At 37.7% G+C, this 20,130-nt stretch overlaps 1 protein-coding gene across 1 annotated transcript in view; it reads left to right on the top strand.

The window, feature by feature from the left end:
- The window catches only part of LOC139720129 (zinc transporter ZIP13-like), a 45,614-nt gene that overhangs the window by 12,827 nt on the left and 12,657 nt on the right, over positions 1-20,130 (top strand). The window contains 4 exon segments of the mRNA XM_071631503.1: positions 5,002-5,198; positions 10,096-10,413; positions 12,465-12,554; positions 14,493-14,543. Of these exon segments, the coding sequence (XP_071487604.1) occupies positions 5,002-5,198; positions 10,096-10,413; positions 12,465-12,554; positions 14,493-14,543 (656 nt within the window).

Genomic DNA, 20,130 nt, shown 5'->3' with positions numbered 1-20,130 from the left:
TAGCTCGATTGGAGCATACAAATATTTCAACGCGCGCGTACGCGCACGTTTTAACAATGCGATGAATTTTGAAAACATGAGTAGAATTCCCTTGAATTGAAATTAACGTGACGTAAATTTCATTGAAAAATTCCATTCCATTAATGAGATATGATTGAAAATGTGTTTTCATATAATGACGTCATAGTGACGTCACGGTCGACTGATCACTACGATTTTACTTGACCCGTCGTCTTTGGGACATGATACATATATGGTATAATTTTGACATTGATAGGAAGTGGACTTTCTGAGCTAACCTCTGCACAACTTTTGTCCAGAAATAAAGAAGAAGAATAAAGAATCCGTACAGATACAGAAGGTGATCCGAGAGGATTCTCGGATCACCTAATGAGACTGCGATATGATTTGAAAATACATGTACCAGTTGTGGTCATCAGATGAATTGAAAGAGATGGATGTGGGGATTTATTGGAGTATCACTTGTGCCTATATTACACTGGTATGATGCTGCATAGCTGTGGGGGCCCACAGATCAAGTTTACAGGTGAAGGAATGTCAGTCAGCCTGGGAATGGGAGGAGAGAGTCATGCCCTTGCTCAGTAGCCCTATATAGCCTTTCAGGGGTTTAACACTTTCAAAAGAACTTGTTTGTAATTATGCTTTTTGGAATCATTTGTCTAGATGTGTGTGGGGGGGGGGGGGGGGGGGGGGAGGGAGGGAGGGGTGTCCCCCGCCTACGGTGTGGATTTTTTTTTTCAACTTCAAAATGAATTTTGAGGTCTGTTTTCGAGAGAATCAACACAAAAGGAAGGGGAATTGTAACTTTCCTTTTAGTAAATGACAGGTTTGCTATAAAATTGGTAGGCAGCTAAAATCTCAAAAAAGCGGTAGTCTAGCTACTACCCAAATCGGTAGAGTTGGCAAGTATGCGACACTTTTGATTATTTATACTTCATAACCCGAACTGAGGCCTCGGGTTTGGTGAATTCCCAATCCACGATCGAAAGCAGCCAGCAGCTTGCCAGACAGCCAGTGTGCGCCGATGTAGCCTGTGATGCTGCTATTGTCTTTGCTGTTACGCAAAACATCTGATGACAACGAGTGATGTGGCGAGAATATTGTCTTTGATAAATGATACGTCTAGGGCAGTTAGACTACGAACAGTGGATGCATATGAATTACTTACGAACAGTGGATGCATCCGAAGCATCCACTTATCTTGCTTTAAGTCTATGAATTATAAGTCGGTGGCAGTTTTCCATACGAAAACACCCATCGATTCATAGTCGATAGTAAGAAAACAATGACTTTCAAAAAGCAAAACAAATACAATTGTAGATATAGGCTTTGAATGCTTCCACTGTTTGTAGTCTTGCCGCATCAGACATATCACTTAGCAAGATAATAGTCTCGCTACATGTCAGACGTAAAAGACGTAACAGAAAATACAATAGCCGCATCCTCAGGTGCAGCAGTCAGCAGCTTCTTGATAGTAGTGTATTTTTGTACGCTGTACATCGTTCACAAAGTACAAGAATATGCAACGCAGATGATATGCGCATTCTTCGACATGCACATGTTCACATTTACATGTTGTGTGCACGGCCAGGGTGCACTTGCTAGCAGCCGAAGTTGACGTATCAAGACTCTGTCATAATGTTGCTATTGATCCTAATCAATGGGAAGTCTTCCAATCAATTCTAACTGCTTATTTTGCTATTGATTTTAAATCCATCTTATAAGAAATAGACTTTGAGAATGGGGTGAAAAACATAGTAGGAAAATAAAGCTGTCTAAAAGGTATGTTAAATAAGGTTTTTTCCATCACATTCTGAAATACGGGACAAATGGGCATTCCGGAAAGGGTTGGTCGGGATGCCGGGACAAAGGCGCAAAATATGGATGATCCTAGGAAATACGGGACGTCTAGTCATCCTGCAGGGGTTCTGGAGCCTCCTTGAGCAGACGTTCATCTCAGTATAAACAGACAAAATAGAGAAGATTCGATCTGATAGGGGATGGTTTCAGTCTTACAGAGTCTCCTAATAGCGGCCTTGAAGAGCCTTGGCTGCAGTATAGGGCTCACACCTGTAAATATAATGGAATGTCCCCGACCGCATCACAAAATCGTACCAAAGATACTAAAATAGATAAAGAAAAAACTAATTAAAAATCAGAAACGCAGTTTATAGCAAAAAAAAAAAACACCATCGAAACTGATTAGCTGCAGATATTGAGTATGATTTCTCTACAAACTGCATTTTGTTTGGAAGATGAAAGCTTTTCTTATGGAATTTAAAGGGACTATATTTGATTGGGTGCATGTACAGCAATATGTGATTTTTTTTTAGTAAAAAGAACTAGTAGTCTGGCTTTGCAAACCCGTGGACAGAGTTTGAGCTGAAGAACCCCCCTTGGAAATTTGATGGATGAAAGGATATATATCTCACTTTTTCAGGTTATTGAAGATGAAACACCTCATTTCTCTCAGCTATTTTACAGAATTTTTTGAATTTAAACACACATCTATATGGGGAAATATTTACCTATGTGAGCCCTATAAATGCTATGGTTGAGCATGACTTCTAGGGAGAGCAGAAGATTTTTCTCCATCTGTAACAACTCCCTGCGTAGACTGTCGGTGCTGATATTTCTCAGGACCAGTGTTTACTGACAATGAACAGGAATGGCTAAACAGTTTGTGAGCCTTCTGCTTTGGTCAGCAAAGCCAGTTACCCGTATTAATCCTAGTGCTAATCGTAAGCCTCCATGCTTCACTGACCCTTGGCCCTGATTGCTTTAAAGCCCACTCCTATGAAGAAGAGACACAATTACCAAAATATGTGGATTGAGTGAATGCAACAATATCAGTAGAATACATCAGGGAAAGTAGAGGACAATCTGTTTGAAAGTTATGAATCTTTTTAAAGTTTCTGTGCTGCTATAGCTGAACGAGAAGACTTCTGCAATTTGTAATGTAATGTAAAGATATAAAAACAGAAGATTTCCACAAAAATTAAATTTTTACTGAATTATGCATTTCCCCGACTTGTTGCTTACACATATTAATGATAATATTGTTCTCCCTGCTTTGTGAAAGAGGTAAGTCAAGTGCGCTTTTATTTTGTTAGAGATATGGAAATATGTTGAATTCTGTTTATGTGTTCTTTTTGTTATTTAATAATCAAGTCCATATGATCATCACATACATTGTACTGTAGTAGTCTTCTAATCCAGCAATGGCTGCCCGGGAACTAAGAAAAAAAAATCACAACTTTGGAATGGATTGTGTGATTTTCCTCAAACTTTCACTGATGTGTAGTACAGTGTTCTAATATCAGCATTCACTCAATTCTCACATTATTTGTTCAAACTTGTCCTTTGCTTTTGAGAGATTTTCACAGATTGCAGTAATCCTTGCATGCTAGTGAACTATGCTTGATATGGTGGTCCATTTACCAATCAATGTCCTGCAATACATGAATGTTCAACTTGTCTATTTATAACCCCACAATTGGATAATCTCATTGATTATATTCAATGTGGAGATAACCAAATGTGTCCGAAACTTTGTTCTGTGACAGGTACATGCTTGTTGGTTGAAGTACTGTATAACACAGTGTGGTTCAGTACTTTGTACGCTGGTGTTGTTTGTGTGCAGGGGTGGATCCAGGAATCCTGTAAAGGGGGGGGGGGGGGGGCAACTAATCTTTCTGGTGCCACTTCCGGGTTTCATTTCACTTTTTTCTTTTTATTTCTTTTGTTTTTAACGAAAAATTGTAAGGGGGGCGTGCGCCAGTTGTGCCCCCTCTGGATCTGCCACTGGTGTGTATGTGAGTGTGTGTGTGTGTGTGTCTATGTGAGTGTGTGTGCTCATGTGGTGTGTGTACTGTATAGTGACTTCACAGAATAATACACTGACTCCAAAGGAAAGCACACTACAAACTATTATGCCATTTTGAGGTTGTCCACTTTCATAAGATCTGCCCCTTATCCGGGGCCCCCATCAGATTGCAATTGTTTACGCAGAGTTTTTGTGTCAGTTTTAAGATGTAGGGCCTACATTTAATGTAGGTAGGCCTACTGGGTGTCTGTTCATATATATGGTCAGGAAATCTCAAAGTAAGGACAATACTCACACATATAGCGTCTATTATTAATGACTTCAGTATGTGTGTACAGTATATCTTCGCTGGGGCGACAAGACCTCATATGCTACAAAATGTCAAATGTTCAGGAGAGCAAAAACACATGGCGGGAAAAGCACTGTATCCAATGGGATAGACATTCCTTTGACATGCTGTAATGGCTTCATTTTTGGGGTAAGACATCTAGGATTTGGACAGGACATCGCTTAACTGATTAACTGACCATTAGTCCAAAAAAGTCATTTTCACCAAAATTGCAGATACAAGGTCTTGTCACCCCAGGGACGATATGCTTCTTTTTTTTTTCTTCTTTTACAGAAAAAACAGTTATTAGTTATGTAGATGTGATATAATGCTTTTCATAGAAGTTTGTTGAATTAAAATTGAATTGAGAGATAAGACAGAGAATACATCTGTTTTGATTTTTTATGGCTAAAAGTTTTTATATGAAGAGTTCACCATGATGTAAAAGCCTCCTTTCACATGTTATTCTGGAACTCAACATCAGTATGATTTTTAGAAGCCTTGGTGTTGATACTGGTCACTCCGAATAATTTTAAAAATTGAAGGTATGCATATATTTCTGTTTCATGAGAAAAAGAAAGACAAGCTTTAATACTGGCTTATTTTTTACATTGCCAACCTATGACAATAGGAGGATATTGTGAAATTTTGCTTAACGATAAAATTTCATCGTAAGCACTATATGAAGTGCATATAATTCTATGAATGAAGATGCTTTTGGCATAAAGGACCCCATATTGTGGAATACTTGCAAACTTTGCTACTATGGTGTGAAAGGAAATAACAAAATTATGACCTTTGAACTTTTTTTTTTTCACTGGCACAGATGATTACCATGGACACACTGTGATTGGCCTTTGGATTCTTGTTGGGATGCTGGTCTTTCTCTCCCTGGAGAAGATCTTTGGAGAGAATGGTGACCATGGAGATGAACAGAAGGAATCCAAAAAGGAATTCAGTGGGGTAGACGGCAACAAGAGACTACCTACCAAGGAAAAGGTATATCTTCGACATTGGGAATGGGTGTATGTTCTAGATTGGATTTCTGGTATTACAAATTAATGATCTTTGAAAACATGTTATAAGGGTATTGGATCCTCTCTACTGAGGAATTTGATAAGTAGAGATATTATGTTATAAAAAAGGTGTTCTAATGGTGACACAGTTGATGACACAGTTGATGCAACTTCATTGTCAATCATTTAGTGAGCAGGTAAAACTTTGTTGCTTGTTGAAATATCTATTAAAGAGGATTGTATTGGCTGAGCAATGCTTACTGGAGTACATGCTGTGTGCTGTCTTTGTGTAGAGTACAAAGGACATTGTTCTCTTACAATATCCTTTTGTGGTCTTGTCATGAAGGGTTATGTGCTGGGGAAATCCCTCTTGTTACTGATATTTAGGGTGTTGCAACCCCTACCCCAGAGGGCCTACTGTAAATACTTATCAATATGTGTCATTGATTGAATCTAAATACATACATGATACACATTGTGTGCCATAACAAAACTGTGTCCTTAATAAGGTGCAAAGTACAATGTACATACAATACCAACAAAGTACATTTCCTTTGCTGTTTAAACTCACAGAAACATTGGGATGTTGTTAAATAAAATACTGCAGGAAAGCAGTACTTAAAGTGTCCAAAACATTTTGTAAAATGTAGGCAAGGGCCCAGACATGTCACTTGCACTGATAACCATGGCATTAGTCTACCTGCAGACAACAGAAAGTATTTCAACTTAACAAAGCTCATTCTCTTGTGCATAACTACATGTATAGTTGGCAGCAGAATTATTCAACCCCCCACGCATTTTCGACATTTTGGCGAAAAGAATAACATTGCAACTGCAGACTGTTACTAAATCGTTCACGTAGTCAACAGATAGTTTATCACAATTGAATACCGAGACAAAAGTCAAGATTTACTTCATAGTCCATCCAAAATTTCAATTTTCACACAAAAACAAATTTTGCTGGCAACTGTAATCCATACAGCTGCTGGAGAGGTACACAACCACCACTAGGTCTCACACATGAGGCAAATTCAAGATTTAGGCCTCATTACATACCTGCATTGTTAGACTGGTATTAATTCACCCAGCCTTTTCCCAACAATGTCATTGTACTACACTGTATCCATGGAGTCCCAGAATTGCACTGCCATTCATTCTTTAGTGTTTCACACATTGTTGTAAAGTGGAGGGGAAAAAACACCTTTTATATGAGTTCTTTGTTTGTCATATAATTATTTGCAAAATTTTCAAAACCTCTCAATTGTGAAATTCATTACCAATTTGTAAATTGGCGACACATTTTTAGAAGATTACAGTTCTTGTATCCCTCTCAGAATAGGCAAATTTCTGTATTATTTTGTTGTTATTGTTGTTGATGAGCAAGTGCAAATTTAATTGATTTCACCATATCTGTCCAATCTTTCTGAATAATGAGATATGCAATGCTATTCGAGAAAGGGTGTCAATTTTAATGGTAACAATATGATAATGTGTAGCCGAGGACTGAATTCCACCATCCCGAATTTGTAGCTTAAAGCACTTTACTGGATATCATCACCCTTGTCAATGGATTTGAATCTAAAGCTGCAAAGCAATTTGTTCCACTCCTGCTAGGCTATCATTTTTAGACCTTTGCATGCCAACTCTATTGACCTTTTCACCTGTTTCTGCTTCTGACTAGTGCCAGTGCCTATGTACGGTATACACTACCCTTTGTGTAGAGAGAAACTTTGTCATTGATTTAGGACTTAATGCTGAAGGACGCAAAAGATAACACCAACAGACCAATAGATAGATCAATAGACTATGATATCTTTTATCTTTAACATGCCAGTTACATATCAACTATAGTTAATGGTACAATATCCCTGAAGTGGTGGCACCAAATCCACCTGCCTCGTTCAACCAAAATATTATGTCTAGCAGGTCAAAATGTGGGAACTAGGAAGTAATACTTGTTATGAATTAACAGGGGTCGCACTTAACTTTTTTTTTAACTAGCCAGGCGGACTACTAAGAATCAATTTTAATACTGAAGCAATATTTTGGCAAGCCAGACGGACCAGTAACTTCAGAGTTTTATGATTTTTAGCTAGTCCGACGTGATTTTGGGTGGCCAATGGCCAGCGGACCATCGCCAATTTCGAACCCTGAATCTGAACACTTCTTCTGTGTTCCTTCGAGTAGAAGAGTACCATAATTAGCAACTTCAAATTTAGTTTGTGAACATTTTTTGGCCTTGGTGAAATGTAAGCAAAAAATGGAGTACTTGATATCCCAAAAGAGGGAGGAAATTGGGAACCCACATAATCGTGAAAAAATGGTCTGTGTTTTCTAAAGATAATCTCCTGTATGAGAATTACAGTTACTGTAGACAAATTTACAAGTTGTACTTTTGTTAATATGTTTTGTGATTGGTAGGTGTATATGTGTTTGAAATCACAAAATGTATGGTTGTACATGTACATGTATGCCCCATGATTTTGTACTGTAACCTGTGGTATGTTTCAATACACATTGTAATTTGTATATACATACATTTCAATGAATACAGAAAGAGAAAAAAACTTCTAAAAATTTGTGACAGAAATGCCTTGTACGGTATTGGGTATAAGGTGGAAAATCGACAGTTTTCTCTTCAAAAGTGATATTTCTCTCTCATTCTGTCAATTTGGTTCTCGATATTGATTCAAGCATTCCTCAATTTCAGTTGTCTCACAAGTTCCATTTGCAGTATAGCAGATACCTACAGTGGTTAATTTGGGTCAATTTGATATGGATTGGCTGATCGAAAATTTATGTATTCTTTGTTTACAAACATATTATCGAACATCAATTCATTTCAGACCAGCTATTTACTCTGATGCCCTTTTGTTGTAGACAAATATAGCTGTACATATAGGTACCTATACTGTGGTTTAAAAAAGGGTAAAAACCCACTAAAAGGATGGCTATTACTGTAGCTTGCAGAGCTATAACAGATATGAATATTTGTGCACACTGAATAACATCTATGCACCACGTATTATCGAGGGCGATGATTAAGAGAATTTAATTATCTGACTGTGCAAACATCAGAAGGTTAAACACTTGTTTGATCTACCTCTGGTATGGTATTTATTTGACTGCTTATCCAAAGTTCTGATTGAACTGTTATCGATCTTCTGCAGGGAGTGATTAAAGGGTAGATCTGTCTGTAGAATATGTGGTGATATTATCAGTCAGATTATATAAGTGTTTTTGTTTGATAATGAGACTGTTTCATTGAAGGTCACATTTCTGTGTAATAAGTAGGTCTTTCTTTTGAAATTCAAGGTCAAAGTTGCATGTAAAGCACATGCAAGGCACATGTGAGGTAAAAAAGGGAAGTACACTTTCTTACTCAAGCTGGTTAGACTTGTTGATGAGTAGCAGAGAGCATTCATGAGCAAATTCAATGCAGAAAAGGTATGTTGTAGTATTTTTGTGATGCAACCTGTACTTTATGATCAAGAGATTACCCAGCAACTGTAAAGTAAATCATCCTTTCTGGGCCAGGTTTATGATATTGACTTCGCTTCCTTGTTATGCGTCTGCATCAATAAGTGCCGCAGACATAATCACAGTTACAAAAAATATTTTTTATGCTTGAATTGATTCTACCAGCATGTGCTTGAAGGTGAAATACTTGTAGGCACATTTTATGACATGTAATTTGTGGCTAGGCTGAGGCCTGCTTTTTAGCCTTGGTTGATTGAAAAAGCATGTTGGTATAGTGATTAGATTGTTGCTAGGAAAGGGCTCCCTTTATTCAAATGTTGTGTTGGAGTGATGATATCAAATGCATATGACAGACTAGTGTATTGTGTGTGCTGAAAACATACTGCAGGTTTATTTTTTGTGATGTCCACTAAATTGTGTACCATGGTATAAAGGGAAGCATTTTAATAGATGCTTTCACATGAGTGATTTTGAAATGATCAAAAAAAAAATAAATTGTATTATGAATAGAATTGTGAATTCAATAGTCATAGTTGTAGAATATCCTAACCCTTTCATGAAATGTACCCAATCAACAAGCAGGTGTATATCGTGCCCATTAAACATAATTATGAATTGACTACCTGCCAGAACATCACATGATACCATCAACCCATTCCTTCCACATTTCTCTGAGAGCCTTCACTGCCCCCAAATGAGATTCTTTTTGCACATCAACAGAGAACGGACAGGTTGATAATCCACCTGTGCGAAAGCAGTCAAGCGGTACATGATGTATCCATTTCCATGGTCAACTACAGCATTGAATAATGAAATATCAATGGTATGGATAGAGCGTGGGCTGATGGACTCACAGACTTTTGTTATAGACCCTACACAAAACAAGTCACCTGAATGGGGTCAGCAAACACCGAAATCTACTGAACTCAGCCTCAATCGCTTTTTACTTCTTCATACGAGTTATATAGCAAAACAAGCACAAACTACCTGGAAAGAAAAGGTAAATAATACTGTGATGTATGCATTTTGTTTACAGAATGAGAACAAATGCTGATAGTAGAAACTCTTATCTTTTTACCAAAGTCATTTTTCTGGGCATTATGACACAAATAAACATGAATGTAGGCCACGAATGCAGTCACTCTTGTTTACGTTTGCGGAACCTCGTATACCAGGTTACCGTATATTAGTTGCCGCCACAGGATGCTGGTATACCTGGTTCCCGTAAGGAACAGGTTAACATGTATGTGCAGGTATGTCTGTAAAAGTGTGTTTCATTTGTGTCATACACTGTACTTTGTATCACTATGTTCTCATGAAAATGTAATAGCAATTTAGATATCAGTAACTCAAATTTAATTTTGACCCGACTTCAATCTATGTATTTCTGTTTTTGCTTGCTTTGTTTGTTTTTTTCGTGCCAGGTTGTGAATGGTTCTCAAAAGGTGTCAAATGCATCCAGGCATATTGAGCAACTGACTTCAAATCAACAGACGAGGGCAGAAGGCAGCGTAGCCAAGAAGAGGAAGACAACAAAGTGCAATGTCTCCACTAAGATAGCATCCAGCAAGGTGCAGAAGAATGGCGTCACACGTACGCAGCAGCAGAGCTCCCAGAAGAATGGGTTCAAGGGTCATCAAGGAGTTCAGACATCACAGAAAAATAGGATCAATGCCTGCCAGAGAGAGGGTGCACAAAGTTCTGCTGAAAAGACGGAGCAGGAAACACAGAAGAAGATAAAGGTGAATAAATAAATCATACAGGTTGGTTGCTCAAGTTACAGTGTCATTCCTGAAAGGGCGAAGATGTGGCTCAGTCAGTAGCATGAATGCCTCCATGTGATTCCCATTGAGTTTTGCTGATCAGTATTATGCGTAATCATGCCATCCCCTCTAGTAAGCGCAAAAATACTCTCCCTTAGATAGGACATTAACCTGTTGGGGACGGGCTGATTTTACCATAACACGCATTTCCCATCGTGGACCCCTGCCCGAGTACCGGTATACTCGGGACTCATCCTCAACAGGCTAAGTGGAGGTCCTGTGTGTGAGGGGATCGTGACTCATGCACTTGAAATACCTTCATTCATTCACTGCAAGGAGTTTGGTGCTAATCCGCTGAAGTGGTCCCCCACATGCGTAGATCAGAAAAAAGGTGAGTGATGCTGATTCCTCATGGTTTACCCCAGTTGACTAGCAATAGTTGGGGAACACTGTCAACCAGGCACTTTGTGCCCAAGGCAATGAAGAAGTGTCATTCCTGAACATTCACACATTCTGAAGCCAGGGAAACCCCACACTGAGGGATAGTCTCGTTCATTTTTAATTCCTGGATGCTGATTGAAAGGCCTCCGTTGGCCCCAAACTAACCTCTTGGTTTCAGAGACATATCTCTGGGGAGAGCAACACCATGGCTAATAATGTTTGACATCACATACATTGCAAATATGCAAACATCACCCATGAAAGTAAAAGCAAGAACTACTGCAATTACTGGTTTGTTACAGTGCATAGGTTGGTGGTTACATGATGTTGAATGAATATGTCAAATGTGTACCATCCCCCATAGTGTGGGTAGCAGGGAATTCCAAAAAAGAGGCCAACATGGTGGCAAAACAGATCTTTTCTTTGGACTGTCTAGCCTTAGCTCTGAGACAAGTGTGCATGCAGAGATTGACATTGAGCTTTGTATGTAGGTATACATGTACATGCAGTATTCTTATTCTTGCTGCCAGCAGGTGGATTTTCCTGAAGGAAATCATGTAGCTTTTCTGTTACAACATCTATTGTGTGAACAGTGACATTAGCTGCAGCCAAGTGAAAGTATATTCTGCTTTTACAGTGTCCTTTTTTTCAGCGTGTTAACGTAGATTATTACCGGTAGTGGTTTTTTCCAATAGCTAGCAGCTGACATTTTCTGATTTGCATATGACATGCATGAGTGGTAAGCCAATGAGGCCAAAAATATGCCCCATCCAGTGAGAAACAGCCATGACAGACCTACAGCTGAATATGTGTGAGCCATAACCTGGTTGGTAGAAGCTTAGGTGTGAAGGGTGATGTTCTTTAATGTGCATTTCTAAGTATTTTTTTAATAGATGATAATACATGTAGATGAGACATCTTGTATCTCACCATGTGATGTCTTGTACCATTGCACCGTGACCCATTTGTATATCAGGCATGTATTGAGGTTAGATTATTTGAACTCTGTAGAGTCCTGTATGAACATGTCTATACAAAATTAATAGCATTTTGAAACTAGAAAAGCACCCTGGGACCGCAGACCTCTGCCAAGCAGCTACTTTCCACCAATAATCTTGCTCTTCCATAGAAATCAGTGATTTCCACCCATATTGTGCATACTGAAAAATCGCCCGATTTCCCAATATAGAAGCCTTTGTTATGTCATTAACCCTCAGCTGCGTGCCTCGCCCTAGCAGAAACCAGAGCATGCACTTTAGTGCGCATATGAAAACCTCAAAAATGTGCAGCTTCAAATCCTAAATTCATTGACCCTACCTGCCAAAATATAAAAAATCCTTCATAAAATCTGTCCAAATTTCTGGATCACTACCAAAATTTTATCATCTGATCCTGTGTTATTCTCAACCTTTCCTGCAAGTTTCATCCAAATCTGTGCACAACTTATTGAGTTATTTTGCACACGGGCAAACAAACAAACCAACAAACCAATGTTAATGAAAACATAACCTCCTCCCTTGGCAGAGGTAATGACTGTAATGAGAGGGTGAATAAAGAGAGTGTATTCTCATATTCTTCTCTTTAAACAGGTTGTGGGGTACCTCAATCTTCTGGCCAACTTTATTGACAACTTTACACATGGTATAGCAGTGGCAGGGAGCTTTCTCATCAGCAAGAAAGTAAGTTGAAAATACAAGAGTTAAAACAATATTTTTGGTCTCTATGTTATATGTGAAGAGTGTTTTGAGTGAGTTGTTTGAGAGTAAATGTTAAGCAGTAACATATAAAAAATATTCACTGATTGTGTTCAGTATTCTACCTAACTTCAGAGCTTTCAAAGGTTTTTTTTTTAATGTAACAATTTATTAATTCTTGAAATGCCACTGCAAAGTTCTTTTGTTGTTGTACAGACCTGACTTCATTGTTTTCTTGTGAAATGTGAGCAGTTACATGGCTATGAAATGTGATTTGAAAATTAATCTTAGTTTGAAATTTCAGAGGGAATCCATAGTTAGGTGGTTGTGTGTGGGTTTTTATGCCTCCGCCACGAAGTGGTGCCGGAGGCATTATGTTTTCGGGTTGTCCGTCCGTCCATCCGTACGTACGTCCGTACATACGTACGTCCGTTTGTACGTCCGTCCGTACGTCCGTCCGCTTTTGTTTACGCGATAACTTGAGTAATATTGACTGGAATTTTACCAAACTTGGTCAAAGTATAAAGTATGATGAGGCAATTACTTGATTAGATTTTGGGTGAAATCGGCCAAAGGTCAAAGGTCAAGGTCAAATCATGAAATTGTATCCGTTTATGCGATAACTCAAGACTGGATCAAGCAAATTTCACCAAACTTTGTGGGAGGAGGATGTATGATAGGACAATTACTTGATTAGTTTTTAGTGAAATTGGACAGAGGTCAAAGGTCAAAGATCAAGGTCAAATCCTAAAATTTATCTGTTTACGTGATAACTCAAAACTGGATGAAGCAGCTTTCACCAAACTTGGTCCAAGGATGATGTATGATGGGGCAATTAGTTGAGTAGATTTTAGTGACATTGGCCAAAGGTCAAAAGGTCAAGGTCAAATGCTAAAAATGTTGCTATTTCCCCCATATCTATGCAATGCCCGAAGGTATTTTCTTGAAACTTAGTGTAGACATGAACTGCTGCGTAAAGATACTCCAGAGAGAGTTTCATGTCATAAGGTCGAAGGTCAAAAGGTCAAAGGTTAGGTGAAAATGTTGCAATATCACTTTTCTCGCAAATGGTTCAATGTATCTTCATGGAACTTGGTATATATGCATATACTGACTGGCAGGGATTATCTAGGGAATTTAGGGGTCATGGGTCAATAGTCAGGGCGTCAAAGGTCAAGGTCAACTCCTCAAAATTTTACTATTTCCCTCATATACTTTATGCAATGCTTGCATTATTAGTTTTAAAACTTAATATATACATGCATTACCTAATGGAGATTCTCTGGGAAATTTCCAGCCGAAGGTCAAAGGTTAAGGGTCAAAGGCCAGGTTTTAATGCCCCCCCCCCCCTCAAAAAAAAAAAACCAAAAAAAAATATATTTTGTTCTGTAGTTACACTCTTTCTTCATACCTTGGAAATTACTCAATGCATAAACTTATAAAAGGGTCGGTCAGAAGTCAAGTAAAAATTCTCAATTCCCCAAATATGTGTACCTCCGCTCTTAGACAATTATAGCAAACCCAGTTCAAGGAAAGTGAACATTCAAGATATTTCTGACAAACCTGTCATTTCAATATTTTGCCAGTTATGTGAAACTGTCATCACACATTGTTAAGACATTGTACTATATACCTATTGGGAGAATCATGCATTATGGCGGGGGCATCAGTCGCCATAACGACATTTCTAGTTTTTTTTTTGTCTTTGTAAAAAGAAAACTTTACTTGTGTTCAAAAGCTAGGTTCTCATTAGTATACCAATTATCAGTTATCAAACAAGTGCTGTTTTATACCATTTCACATGTGAGTTTTGCGTGATTGATGGCATACGCTTATTGAACTATAGCTTTAATAGTGTGCAAACATGGCACATGAAGATTATAAAAGGTCAATATTATCATATTTGTTTTGTTCTTTCTGCAGGTGGGATTTTTAACCACAGCTGCTATTCTTGTGCATGAAGTTCCACATGAGGTTTGTGCATTGTGTTTAATATTTATATAATATATGCTATATATAATTCAGTTCAAATTTCATATTTCCATTTTCTCAATGATGACATTACAAAATTATTGACAACAAAACAAGAGTACAAAATATATACAATCATGTCTTTTGATTGTAGAAGAAAAGGAAAAAGAAAATATACTTGACACAAATGTACATGGTCACAACGTATGAAAATGTCACTAGTAAGTATAAGAAATATGATGGGGCCTACATAAAAGCTTTAAAGCTTGTAAAACTGTAGGTTCCCGAGTTCATAGGCATATGATTTTACACGGAGAACGGATATGTTTGTCTTGACCAACTAAAATTACACCAGTACAAAAAATCGACGAGTAATAAACTAATGAACCACATAGATATCGCACAAACCAGACTGCATACAAATCTCGCAGTGTTTGAATAACAAAAATGCTATATTATTAAAAGATGTATCGGTACCATGAAATAACTTGAATAACTTGGTGCTGCAGACAAAGACAAAAGACTGGGAGCATAAAAAGGTTGCTAATGATGTACACATGTTTACACCTGTCTCTTATTATTTGTCTCAGGACTTTTCTTTAATGGAACTAAAAGAATGAACTGCATAATTTATCTCCCTAATCACATACACCTGAGTGTATTTGTTGACCCCTATATTTTCAAATACTCTTACTACTTCATGTTAAATGTGCAGAAGTCTAAATGGTAATTTCATATTAATAGTTGTGATACTCCTCTTTTGATAAACAAGTATTTTTTTTTGGGGGGGGGGTGGCTCTTAAAATCAAATGAAAAGCAGTTTGCCCATTTGTACATGTTTTGAAATCAATAGACAGAATTTCAGTGAGACAGTAAAATTGGACATTATTGATATTCAATGTGGCACTGAGAGTGAATATTATTGATATTCATTGACCTGCACAATTCATATTTACTCTGCCTTGAAGAAAAATTGGGGGTATTCTTAACTTTGTTTGGTGCTGTAACATTACTGCAAATGCAATGGAAGGAAATCAGTCCAATCACTGTGTATTCACGGATGAAAACTGAGCTGTAGCTTTGATGCACTGGTCATGTGATTTTGATTCATATATTCTTGTACACTAGCCCCCCCCCCCCCCCCCCCCCCCCCCAAAAAAAAAAAAAAAAAAAAATAATAATAATAATAATAATAATAATAATGATAATGATAACAACAATGAAACAAAACAAAATGTCAGGGTCACTAGCCTTTGTGTGCTTTGTGATTTGATCAGGAAATCTAGTCTTGCAGTGAAGTATTGTTCTTCCACCCCTTCCAAACATTTAATTGCAATTGTTTGAGTTTAGTTTGCTGAGAAATGTATGAAAAAAGCATGATCCCCAAGTTATGTTTTTGATCCAAGGTATCTGTAGGATTTGTGAGTTAGATGAACAGAGATTTTGTGGTGGTTTGTTAAAATGTAGGGTATCATGGAGGTAAGCATTGTCAAGTCTGTGTAATGTACAGTAGACAAATAGGCTGAGGATCTTATATGTAAAAGCTTATAGTATAGCAGCACTGTGGGATATCAAATGCAGTGTGAATGCTTTTTTCATTGTCATCCTACTAGGCCAGATGATGTTATTATAAGTTTTCTGTGTTTGTTGTTGTAGCCTTCTTTTCTTTTTTTTTTAATGGAGATTAAGCATTGCAACTGTAGTATGATGCAATTATGCACCGGAGAATAGGAGGCATGGGAGAGTGATTGCCATTACATGTATATTGATCTCAAATCAGGTTACAGATCTTTTATTATTTTCTTTTTTTTGGGGGGGGGGGGGGCATGCATGCATGATATTAACTCTTGCACACAAGGCCCAGCTCACATTGTTTAGCTATAAATAGATCACACATTCATTATGACTCGCCATGTTAGTATCAGTGTGGTATGCAGCAGCAGCTGTTAGCAGGTTCAGTCCAGGAATTTTGGCAGAAAGGTGATACAATGGTCTAGCAGTGATAATCAATATTTTCTGCAATATACATTGATTTGTGACTTGCTATACATTTCACTTATGAATTACTCTTAAAAGAGACCTCTGGATGATTTTCAGACTTTCACATTTGAACAGCTATAACCTGGGGGGCGTTTCATCAACGAGTTCGTTGGAGGCTTTCACCGACGAATTTGCTATCAGCCAATCAGACGCAAGGATTTACACTGACAACTGTTAAAAGCTAATGAAATCCTTGGTCTGATTGGCTGATAGCAAGTTCGTCGGTGAAAACTCCGACGAACTCGTTGATGAAACGCCCCCCTGGTTATACTGGGTACAGAGTTGCAGAATTTATAGTGACTGGAATGAAGAATAAAGATGTCTTCAAAATTTGTAACAAATCACAATGAACAAGGATGGTGACAGTGCAGCTTTACCATAGGAATGCATGAGTGGGGGCTCAAGGAAGCAGAATAAAAGAAGAAAGCCATAGTATAAATTCTTCACAGGTGAACTTGTTATGCATACAGATATGGCATATATTGTAATGGAGTGATATTGCTACATTTCTGAAATATGTGAGCATCTATGTCATCATTTTTGTTACAGTGTAATTTGTTTTTGGTTTTTTCAGAGTGTTGGTTCTCTGCTCAAGGACTATGATGAATTTCACAAATCTGTACATGAAGATGTCAATTAATGTACTACATGATGTGAATTTATGAAGATCGTGTGGACTTCCCCTTTATATCGTTTAAATTATCAATGCTGCAGTGTGGCAGTACTGCAACCTTTTGGGTGGTATGCGTTTGTGCTCCTGTCTGTATATTTTTGTATGCTTTTGCCTTAAACCAACATTAGTCACGTCCTTAAACCGTAGGTGATGAAATAAAACAACAACCGAACATTGAATTCTCTCTAAAGAATGGCTTTTCCAAAACTCCCCAAATCTGAGTGATACTTTGCAATTCACATATAATTGGCTTTATGAGTAATGCCCTGATTTTCTTATGCCTTACTGATGATTGTTGTAATGCTAAGCAGGACATGAAATTTATCTTTTTTATTTGTTTTGTTTGTAGTGTGGATTAACTAAACATTACCTCTGAAAAAGCCAGTTGCTGACAAAAAGCTTGAAATCTAGTTTAAAGAACCTCTTCCTTCTGTTCTTTGTTTGATTTGATTTATTCTTCTTAAGTCAAAACAAAGAATTAAATTGTTGCAAAGAATTTGGCAGAACATAACTAAACTAGAGAAGCACTCTGAGAGCGCAGACCTCCGCCAAGCATGCAGCTTATTTCCACCACTGATCTTGTTCTTCCATAGAGATATCAGTGATTTCCACCCATACTTAATACTTATAGCATTGTTTTCTGAAAGTCGCCCGTTTCCCAATATAAAAGCTTTTGTTATGTCATAAATCCTCAGCTGCACGGTGCGCCTCGCCCTAGCAGAAACTAGAGCATGCAATTTAGTGCGCGCATACACACCTCAAATACGCGCAGTCTGAACTCCCAAGTTCATTGACCCTACTGTACCTGCCAAAATATCAAAAATCCTTCATAAATTCCCCAAAAATTCTCGGATCACTACCAAAATTTAATCATTTGTTACTTGTATCATTCTTAACCTTTCCTGCAAGTTTCATCTAAATCCATTAAGTACTTTTTGAGTGATTTTGCACACGGACAAACTAACTAACTAACTAACGAACAAACAAACAAACAAACAAACAAACCAACGGTGACGAAAACATAGCCTCCTCCCTTTGCGGAGATAATTACAAAGTAGCAAAAGAAAAGTACAATATCATGCATTGCTACAACATGATTTTATGAAACATTCATGGTTGTTTGATTTCTTGAAGTTGATAAAAATGTAGCATCACATTTTTTTTTTTTTAAATTCAGACTAATCTGATGTGTAGACAAGGACATTCACTGCCTTTCATTTATTTATGGTGCATTTCCACTACGATGTCTTTATGCAACAATGCATCATTCATGCACTGCAAAACTTGAGCTCTTGGTGTCGTGCATGTACAATCTTGCAACTGCTGCAAAATCCACCACACAGCAACCTACAACATGCGCCATATAAATTAGTGGTCATTTGCAAAAACAAACACATAATTTGTAGCTGGCAATCAACTGTGAAACTTGTTGCATAACTGTTGTGCCTTTCGCATGTGACTTTTCACTCACTCTGCCTTTAGATTATATTATTCACATCCAACAAATCACATACAATGTAATTCACATTGCCATCAGGAGGGAGAAAATCACACATCTAGATATTAAAACTGATTGATTCATTTTTATTTAAATTATGAGCTTGATATTAAACAAAAAAGAAACTGTTCAATCAAAAAGATATCCGAACATGATAATTGCTGTTTACAGCATTCTCGTCTTATCAAAACAGATGCCCTTCTCCAGATTACCATGACGTCTAAATCTTGAGTACTGTTTGTAGCCTCTAAGTAAAGGAGTAAAAGCTCTGTGCCTTGGATTTTTATTTCACACCACATGTCTTTTTTTTTAAGACTAACTGAGAGGTAAGGGGTGAATGTGCAAGAGAGTGCTGTCTGCCACAGCACCTTAACAGCTTTCAGTTTTCTTTGTTAATGTCTGTCTTCTTGATTTCTCGCTGAAATAGTAGAAGCCAATCAGGAAGGTTATCACATGATCAGCCTGCTGTCAGTACACAGATCTTTTGCTACTGAAGACAGTATGCTACAGTCTGTGCTCAGTGGGTACAACACCCACAAGTCCTACTGTGTGCAGAAAGAGTGCTATGTATGGAGGTTATTACCTTGTTTGAATATATTTGTTATTCTAATTGTCGTATACAAGGTACTATACACAATAACGTGTGTAATCCATGAGATATTGCCATATTTTGTTATGTGAAGCTACTATTTCATCAGTTCATATATCATTGATTATCATATCCCTGCCAAACTAACTTTGAAGGGGACATATTGGAATCAGTGGGCAAGTGGGGATAGGTCTTTTGCAAATGCTGCAAATAAAAGAACTTCCCCATTTTGCAAGTGATTCATTGAAATTTGGCACGCATGTTGACTTCAGTGTCAAGTTGTGGGAAACATTTTTTTTTTTTTTTAAACAGTGGCAGAAATGGCATTGCCATTGTAACAGCACATATTGGCCCCAAAGGTTCAAGGCTTGTGGATTCAACACCCTCTCCAGTCTTTTTATTTGCAATTCACGAGAAAATTGGCACACATGACTTAAACTTGAAGTAAATTCACACATTTTTAGAGTACTAGAATGTACGTTGCCTTATGGTGACTACGCATTATGCCCTCCAAATCAGGTAAAGCCTTGCAGATTAAAATTTTTCTCCAGTTTCTACACAATTCTGAAGAAATTTCGCACACATGGCGGCAAATTTTGAAGGGTAGGGGAAGTTGTGCAAGATATATTTTTCAGAGATAGCATGAAGTATGTTGCCATCTGAACAGCACATTAGTTACTGCTTGTTATTTTTGGCAGTGTACCAGACAGCACAGATGTGTTAGGCAGGGGTATTTATCACTTTCAGAGATATTTCTGGTTATATAAGTTTACAGATAAAAAAAGATAAT

This window comes from Diadema antillarum, unplaced genomic scaffold (assembly GCF_040938485.1).
Source record: "Diadema antillarum isolate AM-2024a unplaced genomic scaffold, OU_Dant_1.0 scf00000010, whole genome shotgun sequence".
In the NCBI taxonomy this organism is placed as follows: domain Eukaryota; kingdom Metazoa; phylum Echinodermata; class Echinoidea; order Diadematoida; family Diadematidae; genus Diadema; species Diadema antillarum.
Note: the sequence above shows the minus strand (reverse complement) of the source record. Positions and strands in the feature narration are given on the sequence as shown.